This window comes from Myotis yumanensis, unplaced genomic scaffold, assembly GCF_028538775.1.
Source record: "Myotis yumanensis isolate MYYU_CA2020_CCGP unplaced genomic scaffold, mMyoYum1.0.hap1 SCAF_10, whole genome shotgun sequence".
Taxonomy (NCBI): Eukaryota; Metazoa; Chordata; class Mammalia; order Chiroptera; family Vespertilionidae; genus Myotis; species Myotis yumanensis.
In genome coordinates, this window is record NW_027223761.1 from 41,529,361 (window position 1) to 41,553,633 (window position 24,273).

The 24,273-nt window shown below is 38.1% G+C and overlaps 3 protein-coding genes across 3 annotated transcripts; all 3 read left to right on the forward strand.

Moving 5' to 3' along the window:
* Positions 1-9,056: 9,056 nt before the first annotated feature.
* Positions 9,057-10,001, forward strand: OR52R1 (olfactory receptor family 52 subfamily R member 1). Its single transcript, XM_070426804.1, has one exon. The coding sequence runs from the start codon at positions 9,057-9,059 to the stop codon at positions 9,999-10,001; it is 945 nt and encodes a 314-aa protein (XP_070282905.1).
* A 6,044-nt stretch (positions 10,002-16,045) lies between these two features.
* LOC139018160 (olfactory receptor 51F1-like) lies at positions 16,046-16,984 on the forward strand. Its single transcript, XM_070426805.1, has one exon. The coding sequence runs from the start codon at positions 16,046-16,048 to the stop codon at positions 16,982-16,984; it is 939 nt and encodes a 312-aa protein (XP_070282906.1).
* A 5,223-nt stretch (positions 16,985-22,207) lies between these two features.
* LOC139018161 (olfactory receptor 51F1-like) lies at positions 22,208-23,146 on the forward strand. Its single transcript, XM_070426806.1, has one exon. The coding sequence runs from the start codon at positions 22,208-22,210 to the stop codon at positions 23,144-23,146; it is 939 nt and encodes a 312-aa protein (XP_070282907.1).
* Positions 23,147-24,273: the final 1,127 nt, after the last annotated feature.

Sequence of the window (24,273 nt, forward strand, 5' to 3'; positions counted from 1 at the left end):
CTGGAAAGAAATGTTTGCAAGCTTCTTAGTGATCTTTCACTAATTCTCATAACCTTCTGCTTCAGCCTGTCACTGTGAATCCCTCTTCCCAATATCTCTCCGCTTCTACTTCTGATGTACAGTCCTCTGCCACTAAGTACCTGTCTCCCTCTCTCCATGTCTTGCCCTCCAGGTTGACACTCACCATTCCCTCTTCTTGGTCTGCTGTTTCTGGCCCTAGCATCATACCTGGCTCCCGACAAAGGAAGAGCTCCTTTCCACGATCTGCCAGCTAAGTACATATGTGGGTGGCTCCTGGACCTGGTTTTCTGTAGGGAGTCCAGAATTCACCCAGTCCTGCTACCAAGAGACCCTTGGGGTTTGGAGGTATTATAATCAGATGAGCAGCATGATCCTAGTGTGAGAACTAGAATTTCCCTGGAGGTTTACCACACCAGTTTAAAGCAGGTCTACATAATATGTTTACCATCTCACTTTTAATTGTTTTATTATCTTGACTAGAGGCCCGGTGCATAAAAATTGTGCATGGGTAGGATCCCTTGGCCTGGCTGGCAATCAGGGCCAATCTGTAGGGCAACCGGCAGGGTTATCGGGGCGGTGGGCGGGGGGGGGGGGGGGGGGGGGGGCCTGCTAGCACCCGCTTTGGCTGGCCTGGGACCTGCGGGCTGGGGGCAGCTTCTGCATTGTGTGTCTGCCCCCTGGTGGTCAGTGCATGTCATAGCGAGTGGTTGTTCCGCCAGTCATTCAGCCGTTCAGTCGATTTGCTTATTAGGCTTTTATTATATAGGATATTTTTAATGAATATAAACATTCTTTTTTTTATCCATTAACTTTAGGTTTTTATTTACTACTATGTAGGGTGCAGGCAAGAAATGTCCTTACGCTTTCCTCCTCTTCTTTTTCCATTCCCAAATTTAGTCACCAAGAGCATAATATTTTCCTGGAAAAGATATATAAATTCATATACAGCCTTAGAGCTATATTTAAATATTATATATTTGTATTTCAGTTGTTTGAACTGTAAAGCAAATAAATTTTTATTGAAATAGGCTTAAACAAACATTACACAATACATATATCACCCTAAATCACTAAGCATATATCTCTATTAAAGGAAGCATCTATTCATCAAAATAAAATTGATTTTTTTCCTTGTACATGATTCAATTATTTCAACTTTTCTTTTCATTTATAATGGATCATGGTTTTCTAAGACCACTTTCTGTTTTCTCTGAAATCCAAATTATCTTTCATTTTGCCTCCTAGCAGGATAAAGACAGGCTTTCTTCATCATCCCACTCATGACTTACTGCTATTTACTCAGACTGTGAGGACCCTGTAAAAAGATGGAGCTGCTGCCAACGAAAGAACTCAAAAAGTTTATTTTCTAGAAAATAGGGCTATAGAAATTAGGCAAATTTAAAATCTGAGTGAAACAATAATAAAATCTATAATAATAAAAGCGTAAATGCTATTTAGACCAGACACCTTCCGGATGACCTTCCAGGCAAAAGCTAAGGCTGTGAGGGAAGCCTGGATCTCAGGTGTCTGCAGGCGGCCAGAAGGAAGCCTGGGTCCCGGTGCCAGAGGGAAGCCAGTGCCAGCAGCTGGGGGAAGGAGGGCCTACTCTTGCACAAATTTCATGCATCAGGCCTCTAGTATATAATAAATGCCAAACTTGAGTAACACAGAATCACAATTTACTCCACTTCTTTGGCTTGACTGACTTTGACATTTTCTCCTGTAACTAAAAAAGGAATGTACATATATCATCCTAAATCATTAAGCCCATATCTCTATTTAAGGAAGCATCTATTCATCAAAATAAAATAGGTTCTTTCCTTGTACATGATTCAATTATATCACTTTTTCATTTCATTTATAATGAATAGTGGATTTCTAAGACCAATTTCTGTTTTCTCTGAATTTCAAATTATCTTCCATTTTGCCTGCTAGCAGGATAGAGAGGCTCTCTTCATCATCCCACTCATGATATTTACTCAGGATGGTAGTTAAATGTTTGCAAAATTTGGTGACTCTACAAATAATCTCAAGACCTTATTAAAATGAAAATTCTAATTCATTATGTCTGGGATGGAGCCTGAGTTCTGAATTTCTGAGTTCTGAGTTCTGAATTACTTTACATGGCACTCTTGAGTAGTTTCCATTCATACTTGGTTAGCAATAGTTGAACTTTACTGGATATCTGTTCCATTTTGCTGAAGCACATAATCCAGTTTTATTCAGGAAAAAAAAATGGATGCAGAAAATGATAAATTTTCTGTGTTCCTGCTTGTCTCAAAAAATATATTTTCTTAGACCTTATACTTTTATTGATAGATTGGCTTTATATAGAATTGTTAGATTTTTAAATAATTTTCTCTGAACATGTTTTTTAATTCTCACCTGAGGATATGTTTATTGATCTTAGAGAGAGGAAGAGAGAAAAATAGAAAGGTATTTATTGATTTTTAAAATGTTTTTATTAATTTCAGAAAGAAAGGGAGAGGAAGAGAGAGATAGAAACATCAAGGGATAGAGAATCATTGGTTCACTGCCTCCTGCACACACCCCACTGGAGAGCCCACAAGCAAGCATGTGCCCTGACCTGAAACCAAATCGTGACCTCATGATTCATAAATTGATGCTCAACCACTGAGCCACACTTGTTTATTGATTTTAGAGAGAGGAAGGGAAAGAGAGAGAAACATCAATGTGACAGATAATGATGGATTGGTTGCCTCTTGTACACACCTGTCTGGGGATTGAACCCACAATCTTTGGTGTACAGGACCACGCTCCCACCAACTGAACATTTTAAGGTTTAGTTTAACATAATGAATAAGACTAACGATAAAGTACTGGGTCTATATATCTACACTGTGAAAACCTAATCTCTCTGTGCCTTAGTTTCTTTACCTGTAAAATGAGGATGTTGAGACCAAGTTCATGAAGTTGTTGTAGAGAATAAGTCATTATGTAATTTAAAAACCTTTAGAATACAGTCTGGCATGTAGAAACTATTAAAGAAATCTCACCTACTCACTACTAGGCCTGTCAGACAAAAACTAAACTTACTGGCCTTCCTTTGTAGGTCATCTCCCTATTTTAAGGCATTAAGCTCTACTCTTTATCCTTGGTGCTTTGAATTCCACAGTATTATTTCTATACTAGAGGCCCAATGCACGAAACTCATGCATGGGTAGGGTCCCTAGGCCTGGCTGGCGATCGGGCCAATCTGTGGGGCAACCGGCAGGGTGATTGGGGCCCCCCTGCTGACACCTGCTTTGGCTGGCCTAGGGCCTGCAGGCTAGGGGCAGCTCCTGCATTGAGCATCTGCCCCCTGGTGGTCAGTGAGCGTCATAGTGACTGGGGCTTCCACCGATCATTCTGCTATTCAGTTGATTTGCATATTAGGCTTTTATTATAAACGATATACTCCCCGCCCCCCAGTTCTTTCTTCCTTTTCCTTATTTGCTTAGTAGTATTCTATTGACTAAATGTAGCAAAATTTGTTTAATTGATTGACAGATATTTCAGTTGTTTCCACATTTTACCTGCTATGAAGACATCTATTGTAAACATTCTTTAACATTTTTTATGTATATATAAGCCATTTATTTGGGGTATGCAACAACAAGTGAAATTCCTTGGACAAAAAGATGTTTGACTTTAACAAGTTTAAAGAAATTGCCAGAAATGTTCCTGATGTGGCTCTACTCAGTGCATGGGTGCTCCCATTGCCCCACATTTTTGCCAAAACTTAGTGTTATCATTCTATTTAATTTTAGTTGTTCTAATGAGTTTGCATTGGTTCTCATTGTGGTTTGATTCTTTTCATTTCCCTATAATAATAATGGTGAGCACCTCTTCATATGCATATATATATGTAAATCCACTCCTTTGCCTCCCTTGTGAAGTAGTACCTGTTTAAATCATTTGCTTAAAAATTTAGTGAGTTGTTCATCTTTCTATTAATTGTAAGTTTTTATTTTTCAGGTACAGCATTGTAACTCTTTTCTCTATTTGTGGCTTGCCTTTTCATATTTATAATGGAATCGTTTGAAGTAGACTCTTTTTTTTTTTTTTTTTTTTAATTAAATCTTTATTGTTCAGATTATTACATTTGTTCCTCTTTTTTCCCCCCATAACTCCCCTCCTTCCAGCTCCCACCCCACCCTCCACCCTCACTCCCCACCCACTGTGTTCATCCATAGGTGCATGATTTTTGTCCAGTCACTTCCCGCATCTCCCACACCCCTTTTTCCCCCAAGAATAGTCAGTCTATTCCCTTTCTATGTCCCTGATTCTATTATAATCACCAGTTCATTCTGTACATCAGGTTATTTATTCACTTGATTCTTAGATTCATTTGTTGATAGATGCATGTTTGTTGTTCATAATTTGTATCTTTACCTTTTTCTTCTTCTTCCTCTTCTTAAAGGATACCTTTCAGCATTTCATATAATACTGGTTTGGCGGTGATGAACTCCTTTAGCTTTTCCTTATCTGTGAAGCTCTTTATCTGACCTTCAATTCTGAATGATAGCTTTGCTGGATAAAGTAATCTTGGTTGTAGGTTCTTGGTATTCAGCACTTTGAATATTTCTTGCCATTCCCTTCTGGCCTGCAAAGTTTCTGTTGAGAAATCAGCTGACAGTCGTATGGGTATTCCCTTGTAGGTAATTAAGCCTCTTTCTCTTGCTGCTTTTAAGATTTTCTCTTTGTCTTTTGCTCTTGGCATTTTAATGATGATGTGTCTTGGTGTGGTCCTCTTTGGATTCCTTTTGTTTGGGGTTCTCTGCGCTTCTTGGACCTGTAAGTCCATTTCTTTCTCCAGGTGGGGGAAGTTTTCTGCCATTATTTCTTGAAATAGGTTTTCAATATCTTGCTGTCTCTCATCTTCTGGCACCCCAATGACTCTGATATTAGTCCGCTTAAAGCTGTCCCAGAGGCTCCTTACACTATCTTCACACTTTCGGATTCTTTTTTCATTTTGCTTTTCCAATTGGGTGTTTTTTGTCGAATCTTTGGTTTGATTATTGTACTCCTCTGGTCTGCTATTGGGTATAATATTCTTTATTTCAGTCCGTGTATGCTTACTTTCTAATTTCTTTATCGTAGCATCGAGGGTCTCATTAGTTTTCGTGAGGCTCTGCACAAATTTATGGCAAGCCCTCAAAATTGCGATTCTTAGCTCCATATCCTCCATTTCTGTCATGTTTCTTTGTCTCCGCATCTTTTATGCTTTCTTGGTGCACCCCCTTGTGGTCTCTGTGCGCAGTCTTGTTCTAGCCAAGCCTTAATTGTTGTAGTTAACACTAGAGGGATTTGACCCCCAGGCCGGCTGGCTGTAGGAATCAGCTGTACGGAAAACGTCTGCCTTCTGGGGAGGCGCTAATCCAGCCTTTGCCTGAGGCGATCGGCAAATGGCTGTGCGCAGGCTTTGGGCGGGGCGGGATCAACAGGGCTGGCGGAGGGAGCAGTTATGGCCACGCTCAGTCCCGTTCCCAGAGGCTCTGCTTCTCAGAACCCCGGCAGCCGCTGCAAACCTCGGAGAGAAAGTTGCCCTCAGGTTCCAACTGATGCCGGATAATCCCGCTTCTCCCATTTGAGTCTGGGTCCCTAGAGACTCGCCCGGATCTGGAGCCCAGAGTCTGAGACTCACTCCCGACAGAAAACGACAACCGCGCCCTCAGCCACCAGCCCGCTTTGCGCGCGCACCTCGGTACCTTTGTATTTTCCACACTGCGCCGCCTCTGAGCCTCGATTTGCTGTTCTCTTTCCTTCTAGTTGTAGAGTCTCTCTTCAGCCAGCCTTCCTGTGGTTCTGGGTGATGTCCGTTCAGTCTTTTAGTTGTATTTTTGAAATGGTTGTTTGCGGCAGCGGTCTCCGGTGTTTACCTACGCCGCCATCTTGGTCTCCGTCAGTCTGAAGTAGACTCTTTAAAATGAACTTTAATGTAATTTTTTTTTCTTTTATGGCTAATGTCTTTTATGTCTTGCCTAAGAAATGTTTGCTTTCCTCAAGCTTATGACAATATTATCATATTTTTCTTCTTTTAGAATCCTTACAGTTTTAACTTTTAAAAGTAGGTTTATATTACATTTCAAATCAAGATTTTTTTTATATTAAAGTAATAGAAGTTTAGGTTCATTTTGTTTTTTCATGCAGATATCCAGTTCTTCTAGTGCCATAAAGACATTTTTCCATCACTGAATTGCATTCCTATCTCTGCTGAAAATCAGTTAATTATGTTTGGAGTTATTTCTGATCTCTATCATTTTTTCAATAATGTATTGATCTATTCTTCCATAAACACAAGGCCACATGACATATCAATACATTTTCACATTGAACAAAATATTCCTTCACTTATAAGTGTACATACTCTGACTAACAACAATTACCTTCATACAGATAAACTCACATTCGTGTAATCTCAACAACACACCCTCTGCCACATGCATTAAATCCCCTGCTTTTGTACTTGTATACACAGAGGAGAGGGGAAAGTTAGGGGTTAATTCTTCAGTTTTAGTCTCTAGTCTCAGAGGAAGCCAATGCATGAGGCAGTGGGGCTCAGGAGGAGGAGAACTAATGCTTGGGGGAAGGGAAAGGCCAGACTTCAATAGACCTTTAAATAGGCCCTCATCTGAGGTCTCTGCTAATGACTGAATCCCAGGAGCCAGTTAGAGCTGCTCATGGTCATGTGAAGCTTGGTCAGAAATAAAACAGAGCTCAAGGTGAGTGGTTTCCTGTACCCCAGTTATCTCTGCCTCTCCCAAAGAGAAGTAAGACTCACAGGGGCTCCAAGATGCTGAAAGGCAAGATGTGTTCTGTGAAGAATAGCCTGACTCACTGGGGGCTCCCAGTCCAGAGATCCATGACTGCCGAGCTTCCTTCTGAGAAGACTCACTGCTGGACCTGTCTTTCAGGGAAACTCCAGAAGAATAGAAAGACCACCTCCATATGCAATCCCTGCACAAAGGAGGCTGGACCCGAACCTCACCCTGATCCAGCATTGCCGTTCTATGCTGTAGTTTTAGATACCCAACATGAGAAAACAGAATCTAAATATCCCTGAAGCTATTTCTTAGCAAGATCTCAGCCCATTATATCTTTCATCCATTTAGGCTTGAGCAACACCATTGTACTAATGGACATAACTATTTCTACATAACGAGTGCAGTAATTGAGGCCCCACAGAGCCAGTGGGGAACGAAGCTGGATTAAACCCATACTCGCAGATGAAAGAGGAGCTCCATCAATGTGAGAATATAATTCTAATAACCATATTTCCTGAACCAAAAGCCATGCCAAGTTCCCACAAGTTAGATATTTTGGGGAAAAGATAAATTGAGTCTGAAGTTCATTGTGTGATCACCCTAGCTAGAATGCTTGGAAAAGATGACAATTTCATCGTCTAATATGCACTATGCTCAAAAGCATTCTAGTCCACAGAGGGTAGGGATGGAGAAAATATTTAAAATCAGGGAAGGAGGTAAAGAATGCTGGGCAAAAAGGGAAAGTATGACACTCTTCCTTTAGGGAATGTACATTTCCATCCCTTAACCCAGATAACCTGTCTTCTCCACAGAAACACTATTGAAAACCTCAGGCACTGCACAAAAATGATCGAAGATTGTTAACTCCCTGTCCACTCTCCATGACTTATAGCCTTAACTCTGCATGTGGAGTTCGTAAGTCTGAGAGAAAAAAATGATAAGGGAATTGCTGATTCCATGGGATAGCAGCAGAAAGCACAGAGAGGAAAGAGAACTACCTGTCAAGGGCCCTCATGTTCCACATCAGACTCGGGTCCTAGGTCAGCTCTACTGCTTTGTTGTTCACCCAAGAAAGACAATCTTAGAGCAGAAAATCAGAGTCAATGGAATGAGAAAGCTGAGAAGCATCTCTATGGGAGAGCTCTGGTCTGTGGGAAGGCCGTTGGAGAGTCTGGAGTAAGTACTGGCTTGTGAAAGCGACTGCACACTGTGAGTAGCTGAATCCTGGCTGAGAAGAGTCACTACGCCCTCCAAAATTATGTAGAACAGTTGAGTTCTCCTTTGAAGCTCATAGGCAGAAACTAATAAAGATGCTTTCTTAGGAAAAGCAGCCCATACCCAGAAGACCAACTTGGGGCATATTCTAGAGCCACTCCAGTGACGTGGCAGAGATTCTGGGTCCAAATGCAGATCTGTCTATAATTCAGTATATAATTTTGTGAGTAACTTTCATATATGCCTTTGTCATAAGAGGGCAACAATCTCTACTTTATTCCACCGGGGTGAGTATTCTAATCAATCATTATCTAGCAAAGACAGTGTATGACCAAAAGCACGGATGTGGAGTCATGTACAAGGCACTAATTTATGGCATTTCTCAGCTGGCTTTCCACCCTGGAAGTTGTGCAAGCAGCTTAAACAAAGGGATAAAAAGGGCCTAGGGCCGTGGTCAGCAAAATGCGGCTCACGAGCCACATGCGGCTCTTTGGCCCCTTGAGTGTGGCTCTTCCTAAGCCTTAGGAGTACCCCAATTAAGTTAATAACAATGTACCTACCTATATAGTTTAAGTTTAAAAAATTTGGCTCTCAAAAGAAATTTCAATCGTTATACTGTTGATATTTGGCTCTGTTGACTAATGAGTTTGCCAACTACTAGCCTAGGGGAAAGGGTAACCAAATCAGTTGTTAGGTCTAAAGAATAAAAGGGTGAGAATTACTATGACATTATTTGTCAATATAGTCTTCCCTTAGTAGATTCTACTTTCAAAGAAAAATGTTCTTATAAAAAATTTACACTTACAGCCATATGTTCTGACCTCATTTTGAATGGCATAAATATGAATAAAGAATCAAGAGTAGCATCACTTTATGTTATAAATTTTTATTTATTAAACTAGTTGAAATTATTCTAGCTTACCCTTAAATGCTACTGCGCTATTATTCAATTGCTCCTTCCAAAAGATTATAAATAATAATTTAATTGACTTATTTGATTATCACCTGCAGAGAGTAGATTACCTTCCCAATGGAGAACTTAACCATCCTGTGATGTCAGCTTCAGGAAACAGCTCTTCTCATCCCATGTCCTTCATCCTGCTTGGCATCCCAGGACTCGAGAATTCCCACTTTTGGATTGCCTTTCTATTTTGTGCCATGTATGTGGTGGCTGTAGTTGGCAACATCACTATTCTTCACATAATTCGAACTGACCACACCCTGCATGAGCCTATGTACCTCTTTCTGGCCATGCTGGCTGTCACTGATCTGGTCCTCTCCTCCTCCACCCAGCCTAAAATGCTGGCTATTCTCTGGTTTCATGCTCATGAGATTGAATACCATGCCTGCCTCATCCAGGTGTTCTTCATCCATGCCTTTTCTTCCGTGGAGTCTGGGGTGCTCATGGCAATGGCCTTGGACCGTTATGTGGCTATCTGCTTCCCACTTCGTCACTCTAGTATCTTGACCCCCTCTGCAGTGGGTAAACTGGGGGCAGGCGTGATGATGAGAGGGCTGTTGTGGGTGAGCCCCTTCTGCTTTATGGTTTCCAGAATGCCCTTCTGCCCCAGCCAGATCATTCCTCAGTCATACTGTGAGCACATGGCTGTGTTGAAGTTGGTGTGTGCTGATACCAGAGTAAATCGTGCATATGGGCTCTTCGTGGCCTTCTCGGTGGTTGGCTTTGACATGATAGTCATCAGCATATCCTACTTGATGATCTTGAGGACTGTGCTGGGGTTGCCCGCCGGTGAAGCCCGACTCAAGGCTTTTGGTACATGTGCTTCCCATGTCTGTGTCATCTTGGCTTTTTATATCCCAGCCCTCTTTACTTTCCTCACCCATCGCTTTGGACATCGTGTGCCCAGAGTGGTACATGTCATGTTTGCTAATCTCTATCTACTGGTGCCTCCCATGCTCAATCCCATCATCTATGGAGTTAGAACCAAACAAATCAGGGACAGGGTTATTCAAGGATGTTGTGGAAAAGACCCCTGAGCCCAAATGCACAGCATCACAACCACCCCAATCACCCCACTGCTCTGGGGACATAGATGCAGAAAGTTTGCCAGGACATCCTATCTCATCACTAAGTCATTTCTCTGAACCACTGGCCCAGAGGTCGGCAACCTTCCAGAAGCAAAAGGAGACAATTTTCAGCATCCCCAGAATAAGACTTCTCTGAGAAGTGCTGAGTTGACCTATGTTCATCATCACAAGAAAACAGTAAAAATCTCCAAAATGAGTGAAGATTTTGAAAAGTATATCATCTTCCACAGACCACTAAAGTAAAAATTATTTTTACATTGTTTGTAGAACACTAAGTTGGTATACCTTGTTTAAAAAAGAGTATAAAATTTCCATCAAAACAGTTAAAAGTACATATATTTTCCCTATATTGGAATCTCTTTATAGAAATAGAATGTTAGAAAACAGTACAAAGATGTGTATATATTTATTATTTATAAAAACAGAATCAGAAAACATTCCAATGTTAATCTATAAGGAACCAGATAGTGCAATGAGCAATTGAATATCATGTGTCATTTAACTATTATATTTGCAAAGAGGGTCTAAGTGTGTGAAAAATGGTCAAGGTATAATATTAAAGGGGGGGAAAAGAACAAATGTCTATAAGGCTGATGCCAATACTAAACAAAGGAAAACATGTGCAAAGAAAAAGATTCTGGAAATACATCCAAATGCTAATAACAGCTACTCAGAGTAATAAGATTTGTGGAATTTTAATTATTTTTGCTCATTTATGTCTTTTTTAAAAATTATCCTCAGTTGAGGAACTTTAATTTTAGTATGAAAAAGTAATTGAAACAACAAAAGAGATTAATTAAGTGCCAAAGTCTAGGGAAGTGGAGTGGGCAATCTGCAAGGATGAGGGACTCTGGAATAGATTAAGTTTCAGTAAAACTTGAAAATCTAGATGCAAATTTTCCAAAATCACAAGTTCTTGGTGCTAACAATTAGGATTAGGTATTCTGAGTTGGTCTCTTTACCAAATTTGCTGATTTCCTGATGACAATGGTTATCAGAATGAAGAATTTTGGGAAAAGACTGAGGAAGGAGATTCATGTGGTTAAAAGTAGTGAAAATGTCACTAGAAATTATAATGATATTTATAAATATTCAATTTCCTTTAAAATTAAAACTTTAAGCTATTTTAGAAAACTATGTTCTTTTATTTTTTCTTATTTTTTCCAAATTTATTGAAGTATTCTTAACGTGCAAAAAGTTGCATATATTTAATATGTACATACATTTTGATATGTTTGGACAATTTCATACACCCATAATACCATCACCTCAAAAAAGGTAACATATTGGTTACAACCCTTACATTTGTGTTTTTATCTTCATTTACCACTCTCCTGTCAAAATCAATAGTAAAGAAGGTTCTAAAATTCAGGCTTTTATATTACTAAAACCAACATCAGATAAAGGAATCAGTAATATGTTTGCTTCTCCCAAAAGAAATAGCTATTGGAGCCTAAAGTGCCCCCCCAAATTAATGAGTATTCTGCAGGATCATTTTCAGACTTCCGAAATTTAGAGTTGTAAGAGATCTTTACTCCCTTATCAGCAAATCAATGAATGATTGTGAGTCTCCCCCTTTTTTCTTTGTAAAATTGAATAACTTGAGATGATAAAATGAAAATATTTTAATACATAGTTTGATGAGTTCAGAAACATTTAATGCCTATGTAACTACCAGCCCAATTAAGATATAGAACATTTTCATTACTTCATAAAGATTTCTTCTTCCTCTTTGTAGCCAATCACTTCTTCCTACCCAAACAGGTAGACACTGATATGATTTCTTCACTGTGGATTAATTTTTTTCTCACTAGAACTTTATATATGTATATAAAAATAAATGATACGTTTTTGAGTGGAGTGTGGCACTTTTTTCTCTGTGTAAACTTTTACAGATCCATACTGTTACATGTATGAGTAGTTCATTTCCTATTGGAGATGAGTAGTGTATTGTGTTTTTTTCAACATACCTCAATTAGTATATTGTTACCTTTCTCCTTTGCTTCAGCCCTTCTAGTCTTCTTTATTTCCAAGCACATCAACCACTTATCAGTCTTAGGGCTTTGCTCTTAATCATCTCAGGTTGCCCCATTGTTCCTTTCTAGGACATTCTATCTCCCTCTAATCATCCTTTAGGTCTCAACTAAAACCACCTTTTCAGCAAGATGTTTCTTAACCTTGTATCTTGACTAGATCCTGCCCCCTATAATTTTCTTTTAACATAAATACTTTATTTCCTCCCTATCTTAGTATGATATGTAATTATTTAAATTATTTATTTATCATCTGTTCTTCTGACTTGAATATAAATTCCATAAAAGCACAGTATATTTGCTCACTATTCCATTCCCAAACCTAGCTTACTGGAAAAAACACTAATTAACATGAATGAATGATTGAATCACATGTGCCTGATATTATTATCACAACAATTCCACTATTGACCACAAGATGGTACTTACAGGTTTATTTTTGCCTCATTTCTACAAAACTGGATACCAGACTTCTCAGTTCTAAGGTCTACTTTTATTATTCCCATGGAAATTTGAAGGATATTTTTAGTCAAATAAGATAAGTCTGTTATGTAAATAACAGAAGTATCATTTCAGACACTTGATAGGGGTTGCAGGTAGAGTTATGGTGTTTGAATTTAACCACTCACACTTTCTACTGTTAAGAGTTCTCAAACAAGAAAGCATAGGAATAATAGCAAAATAGAAATCAAAGAAAAATAGCTAAATGAGAAAAAATAGCTAAATAAGACCATATTACTGGTCTTATTGACATCTAGGCAAACCCAAGATTCTCTCTGTCAATGTGGGACTTCTCTACGAAAGAGAAACATAATGTTTGGGTGTTGGTCTTTCCTTCTCCTATGAATCGAGAATTGCTAGGCCTATGAAGTAATCAGCATCCATACTCAACTGTTCACATTGACAAGACTGGACAAATTCTCCCAAGAATCTGGACCCTTCCATTTATTACCACAGGAAAATAGCATTTCCCAGAGTAAGCACACATGAGAACTCATTACTCATACACAGTGATGCCAGCCAATAGCAAAATAGGGCCCAATTCATATATCAGGAGCTGACCCATTTGAGGGGGAAAAGCTTGTGAGTGGCTGCGCAAAGATGGATTCACGAGTGGATGTATCATCCTCCCTATGGGACAATGCAGTAATAAAGAAACAGGGGCCTAGAGAGTGGTTTGCAAATTTCTTCACTCTTTACTGTCACCATGATTGTCCCAGGAAACACTGGTTTGCTTTCTTATCTTCACAGCATATGGATAATACAGACACAACCTGCCCTTCTCTATTCCCCAGTGACAGAGCAACATCCATTTATATGGATGATTTGGTTAATTGCATTTAAGGATCCCATGGAACACATTGTCCTGTGTTAACAGATGGAGAGAGAGAAATTTTTCAGTTTTTCTCTGTCTGTGACCCCAGGGAGATTTGCATCTTGCCAATGGTCCCACAGCTCAATCCCACTTTGCTATAAAGGCCTTGGATCCAGAACTGTAACTTGTTCTCTCCCTGCTAGTGAAGACAGAAAAGGCTCCTCGTTCCACATGAAGCTGGTAAGAAGGTAGAGAAAGGTGTTTTATTGTGCTAACATTGCACTTTGATGGGTGCCTACTCACAAATATTCATGTGAGCTTGTAGAAAAGTCAGATAACGTACAGTCACCCTTGTCCTCAGGGATCCATATAACACACAGATTTCTGAACCCTATGAAATTATAGTTAACTATTGTAATGATTTTTCTCAGATTGACTGAAAACCCTAGGAACTTGAAAAAGCATCTGTAGAAACAAGCATAAAGGGAATAGTAACATGTATTCTTATTACAGGGTATTTGCTCTCAGGAAGTAAACTTTACCTAGTATTTTAAAATGTTTAATTAAAAACATATTAATATTATAATAATTAATATTGCTATTATTTGATTTTGTCTTCCTAGAATTGATTTTAACAACGTAAATGTATTCATTTAAAGATTTTTAAAATGTTAATTGAATGAGACTTTATAACATTTATAACATTTCTGTGTGGATTGATTCAACTGCCTTTCCTCTTTTCTGCAATGTCTACTGAAAACCTCTACCTTATCTTCAAACTGGCATCCATCACTTCATACTCCCAGAACAGCAGTAAATATCACTCAAAACTCGTGTGGGGCAAAAAGTAAGCACTAGTTTAAAAGGAAGGAAATGCTGACACAGGCTAAAGCATGTATGAACCCTGAGAACATTATGCTAAGTAAAATAAGCTATCACAAAATAACAAATACTGCGTTATTCTATTTATATGAGATATTTAGAATAATTAAAACATAAGGAGAGACAGTAGAATGGTGGTTTTCAGAGACTAGCGGGAATCTGGAAATGGAGGGGTATTGTTTAAATGGCTATAGAGTTTCAGTTTTACAAGATGAAAAGAGTTGAGGTAGTTCATGGTAATGTCACACAACACTATGAATATATTAAATATCATTTAATTGTATACCTAAAGTGGTTATGATGGTAAATTTTATGTCCGGTGTATTTGACTACCATAAAAAATTTATTTTAAAGCACTGGCACATAATGCCCTCATGTAACCCTCCACTAATCTACCTTTTTGCCACTTACTCTCTAATGTCAGTGGAAATGATATAATCACCTTTTTAAAATTAAATTTATTGGGGTGACATTATAAGATTATATAGATTTCAAGTGTATATTTCTATGACACATGATCTGTATATTGCATCATGTTGATTTTTTGAGGGCTAATTACTATCATGTTCTAAATCAATCACCTGGTACTTTCTTAAAAATTTTTCTATACCATTGTATATTTTCAAGCTCTTGTTATTTACTATATCTTTTTTAAAAATATTTTTTAATTGATTTTTAGAGAGAGAAGAAGGGAGTGGGAGAGAGATAGAAACATCAATGAAACATCGATTGGCTGTCTCCTGCCCTGATGAGGAATGAACCGATGACCTCTTGGTGCACGGGACGATGCTCAATATTTACAATTTTGCAAAAATTCTCCATCTACCTTAGTCATGGCCTTTCCCCTTGCTTCCACTAACAAGTTTCCAGAAATAATATACACTGTGCCTCCACTGCTTATTCTCCCATTTATTCCTCATGCTACCGTAGCAGGTTCTCAGCTTTCATTGGGGAAATTCAATTACTTTTTTAGGCTCACTAATATTACCATTACATGGGATCTCATTTAAAAATTTTGACCCTTAGTAGACTTGACTTCATAAGCAATTCTACACTATTGTTCATATAACACTGAGTCATGACACCATGCTCTCTTGGTTTTTATGGTTCCTATATATTGTCTAAACTCATCTCCCTTTAGGATATAAACCTTTACAGTAAATCTGCAGAGTTTCATTGTCACTAGTTTTCACTTATAAGTCCACTCTCTGAGATTGTTCACCCACAATGTTGGATTAAAATGATTCACAACTTCGAAATCTATAGGAACAAAAATCCGAGTTTTTGTCTCCAGTTCAAATCTGGAACTTTTTGCCTGGAGATTCACATCTCATGGACACTTCAGATCTAAGGATACCTTTAAGTGGATTTCTCTTAGTCATTTCATATATTATATACTTAAAATTGAATGTAATTATTTTTCTTAGCTAAGTCTCTATTCACAGAATCTAATGATCTAATGGAACTTAAAACTATGTCAATATATAAAATAATAACCAATAAAATGAAAAAAATTATACCGACATATTTTCCTTGAATTTAAGACCTAAAATGTTCATATATTTTGCTAAATATCTGATATGAACGCAGATAAATGTCAGAGTTCAATTTAGAGTTTTCACAATGATAGAGCACTTATTTATGAAATTAGATACCTATCTTAACACAAAGAAAATTTATCTAGATATTTTGTGTAACCATGTACTTTCTTATTTCTATAGGATATGAGCACTGTGAGGACAAATGCTACAAATCTATAAAACATGGAGATCTTAAGTAACTTGACTTCTACATTTCCAACTTTCTTGTTGACCGGCATTCCTGGCCTAGAGTCTGTCCAGGCCTGGATCTCCATTCCCTTCTGCTGTCTTTATGCCATTGCCCTCTCTGGGAACAGCATGATCCTGTTTGTCATCTTCACCCAGCACAGTCTCCATGAGCCCATGTACTATTTCCTCTCCATGCTGTCAGCTGCGGACTTGGGCTTGACTATTTCTACAATGTCAACAACATTAGCTATCCTCTGGTTTAATGCAAGAGAAATCAGTCTAGATAGCTGCATTATCCAGATGTTTTTTCTTCATGGATTTACTGTCATGGAATGTGCTGTGCTGGTGGCCATGGCTTTTGACCGCTTTGTGGCAATCTGTGATCCTCTAAGGTACACTACTATTCTCACTCATTCCAGAATTATTCAGATGGGTCTCTTAATGATTTTACGCACTGTAATATTAATAGTGCCACTACTCTTGCTCCTTAAGCCCCTCTCCTTCTGTGGAGCAAATGTCCTTTCCCATTCTTACTGTTACCATCCAGATGTGATTAAATTAGCATGTTCAGATACTCGGGCCAACAACGTCTACGGATTAATTGGTCTCATTCTGACCACAGGAGTGGATACACCATGCATTGTCCTGTCTTATATTTTGATCCTTCGCTCTGTGCTCAGTATGGCCTCCCCCAAAGAACGGCACAAGGTCTTTAGTACTTGTGTCTCGCACGTTGGGGCAGTTGCTATTTTCTACATTCCCATGATTAGCTTGTCCTTGGTGCATCGCTATGGCCGATCAGTCCCCAAAGTGGTCCATTCGATGATGGCCAATATATATCTGCTTTTGCCCCCTGTGCTCAACCCTGTCATCTATAGTGTGAAAACAAAACAGATTCGCAAGGCTATACTTAGTCTTCTTCTTACAAAATAAACAGAGATGATCAATTTTGAGAAAAATCTGATAAAACTTACTTTCACTGTTAGGTGACTCTTTGTTAGATATTTTTTCTCATTTAATTCACTTATTCAGCACATATTTAGTAAGCATTTTTATATTTGCTAATTCATTAGATAAAATATGATATACCTCAAGTATTTATGGTTCATCAAATAAGGGAAGCAGGAAAATAATAATAAAAATAATATACATAGTAATTAACATTTACTGAGTATTTAGTTTATACTATGTGGTCTACTAACAGCTTTTTAAAAATATACTACTTTTATTTATTTCAGAGAGAAAAGGAGAGAAAGAGAGAGAGAGGGAGAGAGAGAGAGAGAGAGAGAGAAACATCAATGATTTAAGAGAATCATCTATCAGCCACCTCCTGCATGATCCCGTAACCTAGGCATGTGCCCTGACCGGGAATCAAACTGTGACTTCCTGGTTCATAGGTCAATGCTCAACCACTGAGCCATGCTGGCCAGGCTCCACTAATAGCTTTTTAAGATATATTCTATTTTATCCTACAGTAATTCAATGAGATATATAAAATTATTAATTATACAGGCAAGGCCAAAAGTAGGTTAAATTGCAGCTATCATTTCCTAAAAGATAAATCCTAAGATATGAAATAATAACAAAAATAATAATAAGATAAATAATACAAATAGATAGTACAATAATAAATAAATAACAATACAAGAATAAACTCTGTGTTTCACATGCTCACAACTATAAACCTACTTTTGCCAATTCCTGTATTTTAGAGATGAAAATGCTGAGGCCTAAAGACATTTAGTTCACCGAAGGCCAGACATCTAACAGAGAAGGACTGAGATTTTAACCCATTCCTTTTGTATCTTGGACACCATTCTCTTCACTAGTATATTGCATACTCTTCCAAGAGCATCTAGGAAAACTATTTTAAGATCATTTGTAAGAACCTGATCCTTCCTAGTGTAAATTTTAGCTGGTTTTCCTCATTCATAATTAATAGTACAAAAGATAGGAGTAGTATGTGTCATGGCAATAGTATGTGTAAGCCATATTCAGTATCCAGTACTGGTTTGGTGCATTTTCTAATTCATTGGAGAAAATGGAAATTTTGGAGAACTAGAAAAAATCATGAAGTAGAATGTAAGGACATTTGGGTCAATGGCCGCTTTGGAATCTGAAGCCTTCTCCAAAGAAATATCACATATAAATACACACATTATTTTTCATAAAATATCAGAGGTTTCACAAATGTGATGATGCCATTCTCTTAACCAACCAAAGAATCAAGGTAAATAATTCATGGTGTTCAGCTACAAACAGCTCTATATAGCTAGATCTAAATTATTTGATCCCTAAAAATGGACTCACAGCAACTAAATGAAGACTAAAATTTGGTTTGTAAAGTGCTAGAAAAACTGGGATGGAAATCTGAATTTTATTGTTGGAAAAGTGATTAAAAACATAAGAGATATTTCAAGTACCCCACAAACACTGGGAGAAGTAATATGCCATCTTTCAAAAGACCATTATGTGTATCTCTTTTAACTGTGTGTTCAATGATGTATATTGGCAGCTCAAAATCCGCATTGATACCATAAAAATAGGCAAACACTGCAAAGGTACTTTTTTTCTTCAGAGATTTGGTTTACCAGAACACCAGTGACTGGGAGTCTACCTTGTCTAGGCCTTGTGAGAAGTAATACAAATAAAAAGATCAATAAAACCTATTTAAACCTAGCTGTTTTGGCTCAGTGGATAGAACATCAGCCAGCAGAGAGAAGGGTCCTGGGTTTGATTCCTGCCAAGGGCACATATCTCGGTTGCAGGTTTGATCCCGGCCCTGGTCGAGCGCATGCAGTAGGCAACCAATCAATGTGTCTCTCTCACATTGATGTTTCTCTCTGTCTCTCCCCCTTCCTTCCACTCTCTCTAAAAATCAATGGAAAAATATCCTTGGTAAGAATTCACAACGACAAAAAACATATTTAAATAAAACAATTATCAAAATACCTAATAGAGAGTACTTTTGACTCAATGAAGTGTTTTATTATAGGAACTTACTGAAGGGGAGTGCTGTTTCATGCAGGCCACTGTGCTACCCATTGGTAACTCCAATCCCCTCACTTTCTTTGGCTGGAGTTCCAGGACTAGAAGCTTTTCACATCTGGTCTGCCTTCCCTCTTTGCTGCCTTATATGGTTCCCCTTTTGGAGAACAGCACAAACTCTATGTTATGATCATTGACTCCAGCTTCCACAAACCCATTTACTATTTTCTCTTCATACTTTCCACCACTGGCATGTGCATCACTATTTATTTTCTTCCCACAACACTGGGTGTCCACTGGTTTAATGCCAGGACCATCAGCCTGGATGCCAGCATTATGCAATTGTTCTTTCTGCATGGATTTACCCTTATGGAATCCTCTGTGCTTTTGGCCATGCTTTCAACTGGTTTGCTGCTATCTGCAATACCCTAAAATATGGCATTTTACACAATGATTTTTTCATAGTTCATTTTTGTTGTTGAAGTATCAGTCCAGACACTTGATAGGGGTTTCTGATGGAGTTATAAAGCTTGAATTGAACACTCCACTCTGCCATTAAGCATTCTCATGCAAGGAAGCATAGGGAGAAAAAAAATGCCAAATATATAAATCAAGGAAAAATAGCCAAATAGAGAACACTTTACTGTTTAATTGATATCTGGACAAATGCAAGACTCTTTGCCAATGTGAGACTTCCCTATAAGGGAAAACATAATATTTGGGTATGCATCTTGTCTTTTCATATGAATCTAGAATTGCTAGGTCTATAAAGTAATCTGCATCTGTTACGCAACTACCCAAGTTACACACCCAACTTTTTGGACAAGGTTGGCCCAAATCCCCCATGAGTCCAGGGTGTTAAACGTATTACCAGAGGAAAAACATTAAGTATGAAAGCAAGAACACAGGCATGAGAGAACTCATTATTCACCTACAATGATCTCAGCCACAAGAAAAATGGGTCCCCTTTAATTGATTAGGGACTAACCCATTTCTTGGGGAAAAGCTAGTGAGTCACTGAAAAGAGATGGATTCAGGAGTAGATGTCATCCTTCCTATGAGTCAGTGTAGTAATGCAGGCTGGGGTACATATTTCTTCCATCTTCTTTGTCACCATAATTATTCTAGTTAATATTGGTTTGCTTTCTTATCTTCCCAGAATACTGATAATCCAGAGACAATGACATGCACTTCTCTATTCCCCAGTGGTAGAGTAAGATCCAGACATTCATTTATATGGATAATTTGGCTTATTTGCTTTGCATTAAAGGTCTCTAAGGGCCACTTGTCACTTGAGGTAGTAGCTAAACCCCTTCTGAGATTACACAGCATTGTCCTGTATTTATAGATGAAAAGTTTTTCTCTTTTTATGGCTCCAGGGAAATTTAAATTTGCCAAAGGCCCCAGAGCTTAATACCAATTTACTATAAAGTTCATGGCTCCAGAACTATAACTTGTTCTTGCTCTGCTAGTGAAGACAGAAAAGGCTCCTCTTTTCGTATGAAGCTGGTAAGGAGGCGAGAAAGGTGTTAATTGTGGTTGCCAAGGGCTTGGAATAGGGAAAATAAGAAGTTATTGTTTAATGGGTATAGAGTTTTACTTTTATAAGATGAAAAGATGTATGGAGATGAATGGTGGCAACGTTTGCACAACATTAAGAATGTGTTTAATATCACTGAACTACACACCTAAAAATGGTTGATGGTAAATTTTGTTTGGTGTATTTGACCACAATAAAAAAAATATTGTGGGGGAAAAAATTGCACTGGGTGATATTTCTCTCCTTTAACCCTCCACCAACCTACTCATTTAGCACTTACTAGTATCAGCAGAAAAGAGGATCCTCATCTTTTTCAGAGCTAATTATCATCATGCTGCATATTCAATAACCCACTACTGTCTTAAGTAATTTCCTACATCAATTAATCCCTAGCATTTCATACTTTCAGTCTCTCACTATGTATTGTATGTATCTTTGACATTAGTTTATAAATATACATTTGTCTAGGTCTTTCCATTCTTACAAAAATCTTACATTCCCCTTACAATCTTCTTTGGTCATTGCTTATTTTTCTTCCTGCCTTCAATGATAAGTTTCAAAAATACTAGACGCTGTGCCTCCACTACTTGTTTTTCTACTCATTCTTCAGGTCACTGTAGTAGGTTCTCAGCATACACACACATATATATATGGATTTCAGAGAAGAAGGGAGAAGAAGAGAGAGATAGAAATATCAATGATGAGAGAGAATCTTTGATTGGCTGCCTCCTGCATGCACCCAACTGGGTATTGAGCCCACAACCCAGGCATGTGCTCTTGACTGCAATCAAGAACCCTTTAGTCGGCAGGCCTATGCTCTATCCACTGAGCCAAACCAGCTAAGGCAGGTTCTCAGATTATAGTGCTGGGCTTCAACTATGTTTTCTAAGATCACTAATGTGCTCTAAGATGCATTTGAAGATTTTAATCCTTAGAAGACTTGACCACTGAAGCAATTTAATACAGATGTGCATGCAACTCCCAGTCATGACACCAGTCTTGATTTTAATGTTCCTGTAGAGCTGCCTAGTTTCATCTTGATTTAGAGTATATAGACCTTTCCAATAACTTTTACAGAGTTTCATCTTCACCAACTATCTCTTATAAATATAATTTCTGAGATTGTTGACCTACACTGTTTTGATTAAAATGGCACTTATACAATGATAACTTCCAAATGTATATTATCAGCAAAAATCTGGAGATTTATATCCACATGAACACTTCCAACCCATAGATATTTTTAAGTGGACTTCTATTAGTTATTTCACACAAAAGTTATTAAAAATGAATGCACTGATTTTTTTTAACTAAGTCACTAATCATTTAATGTTATGATTTAATGAAGCTATAAATTCTGTCAATATAGAAAATAATTAAATTTCAATATGTAAAAAACTATATTGACATATTTATCATGAATTTAAGAGTAAACACACACATATGTGTATATATATATAAAATAGAGTTTGATTTAGCATATTCTCAATAATAGAGGACTTACCAATATCTTGAGATAACTTTCTTAATCAAAAGAAAATTTATCTAAATATTTTACATAACTATATAATTTCTTATTTCTATAGGATATGAGCATTGTGAGGACAAATGCTACAAATCTATAAAACATGGAGATCTTAAGTAACTTGACTTCTACATTTCCAACTTTCTTGTTGACCGGCATTCCTGGCCTAGAGTCTGTCCAGGCCTGGATCTCCATTCCCTTCTGCTGTCTTTATGCCATTGCCCTCTCTGGGAACAGCATGATCCTGTTTGTCATCTTCACCCAGCACAGTCTCCATGAGCCCATGTACTATTTCCTCTCCATGCTGTCAGCTGCGGACTTGGGCTTGACTATTTCTACAATGTCAACAACATTAGCTATCCTCTGGTTTGATGCAAGAGAAATCAGTCTAGATAGCTGCATTATCCAGATGTTTTTTCTTCATGGATTTACTTTCATAGAATCTGGGGTGCTGGTGGCCATGGCCTTTGACCGCTTTGTGGCAATCTGTGATCCTCTAAGGTACACTACTATTCTCACTCATTCCAGAATTATTCAGGTGGGTCTCTTAATGATTTTACGCACTGTAATATTAATAGTGCCACTACTCTTGCTCCTTAAGCCCCTCTCTTTCTGTGGAGCAAATGTCCTTTCCCATTCTTACTGTTACCATCCAGATGTGATTAAATTAGCATGTTCAGATACTCGGGCCAACAGCATCTGCGGATTACTTGATCTCATTCTGACCACAGGAGTGGATACACCATGCATTGTCCTGTCTTATATTTTGATCCTTCGCTCTGTGCTCAGTATGGCCTCCCCCAAAGAACGGCACAAGGTCTTTAGTACTTGTGTCTCTCACATTGGGGCAGTTGCTATTTTCTACATTCCCATGATTAGCTTGTCCTTGGTGCATCGCTATGGCCGATCAGCCCCCAAAGTGGTCCATTCGATGATGGCCAATATATATCTGCTTTTGCCCCCTGTGCTCAACCCTGTCATCTATAGTGTGAAAACAAAACAGATTCGCAAGGCTATACTTAGTCTTCTTCTTACAAAATAAACAGAGATGAATAATTTTGTGAAAAACCTGATAAAAGTTGCTCTCACTGTAAAAAGCAACCCTAATAGGTAACTGCCTGTCAGGTATCTTTTCTCATTTCATTCATTTATTCAACATTTAATAAGCATTTTTGTATTTTCAGTTATCAAATATACATATGCTACCTCAGGATTTTTGTAGTCCAATAATGGAAACAGGAAAATATAATAATAAAATAATAAAAATAACATCCCATAGTAATTAACATTTATTATTTTATATTCGGTGTCCTGTTAGCTGCTTTTGAGATATATAGGGGTGGGCAAATATAAGTTTATAGTTGTTCATTTGAAAAAGACATGCAGGTTAAATAAATCTATATATATATATATAAAGCAGTAATATGCAAATTAGCCAGGCATCACCACCGGCTCAGGAGGAGCTGCAAGTGCAGATGAGCGGGAGGTGACTGCGTGCTGCCCTCAGACTCAACGAACACACACCAGGGGTGGGAGCATGCTCCCAGTGGCCATGGCGGAGCTCGAAGCACGTCCCCGGTGGGTGGAGGCAGCAGCCGGAGCGAAGCAGCCCTGGTCCCAGATGCCTGGTGTCAGCTGGAGCAAAGCAGTCCGGGTCCTGGGTGCTGCAGGGAAGATGGTGCCAGCAGCCAGGGGAAGGAAGGCTTATTCTTACATGAATCTTTGTGCATTGGGCATCTAGTAATAAAAAAAAAACTTGGTGTTTTGTGTACTTACATCTGTAAACTACTTTTGCTCACCCCTGTATTCTATTTATTGTTTTAAATGACTCAATGAAATTATTAATTTTTTTAAAGATGAAGAAACTGGAGCCTAGAAAAACACTTATTTATTCATCAAAAGCCAAACGTCTACAGAGCAAGTTTTAATTTGAATCCAGGCTCTCTGTGTCTTAGACACCATGCTCCTCACTAGTGTCTTGCATACTCTGCCAAAAGCATCTAGGAAACATGTTATGAGATCAAAAGTAAACACTAGATCTTCATTTCTATATATCATGGTTTAAAAAGTCATAATGGCTTCCTTAGTGTATACTTTAGCTTTTCTTCATTAATTACTAATAGTACAAAAAGTAGGCGCAGATATGCTCAAAAAGTAAGCCATAGAATC

Bases quoted from the DNA above. Each gene is read 5' to 3' on its own strand.
- OR52R1 (XM_070426804.1), top strand. From the start codon at position 9,057: ATGTCAGCTTCAGGAAACAGCTCTTCTCATCCCATGTCCTTCATCCTG.
- LOC139018160 (XM_070426805.1), top strand. From the start codon at position 16,046: ATGGAGATCTTAAGTAACTTGACTTCTACATTTCCAACTTTCTTGTTG.
- LOC139018161 (XM_070426806.1), top strand. From the start codon at position 22,208: ATGGAGATCTTAAGTAACTTGACTTCTACATTTCCAACTTTCTTGTTG.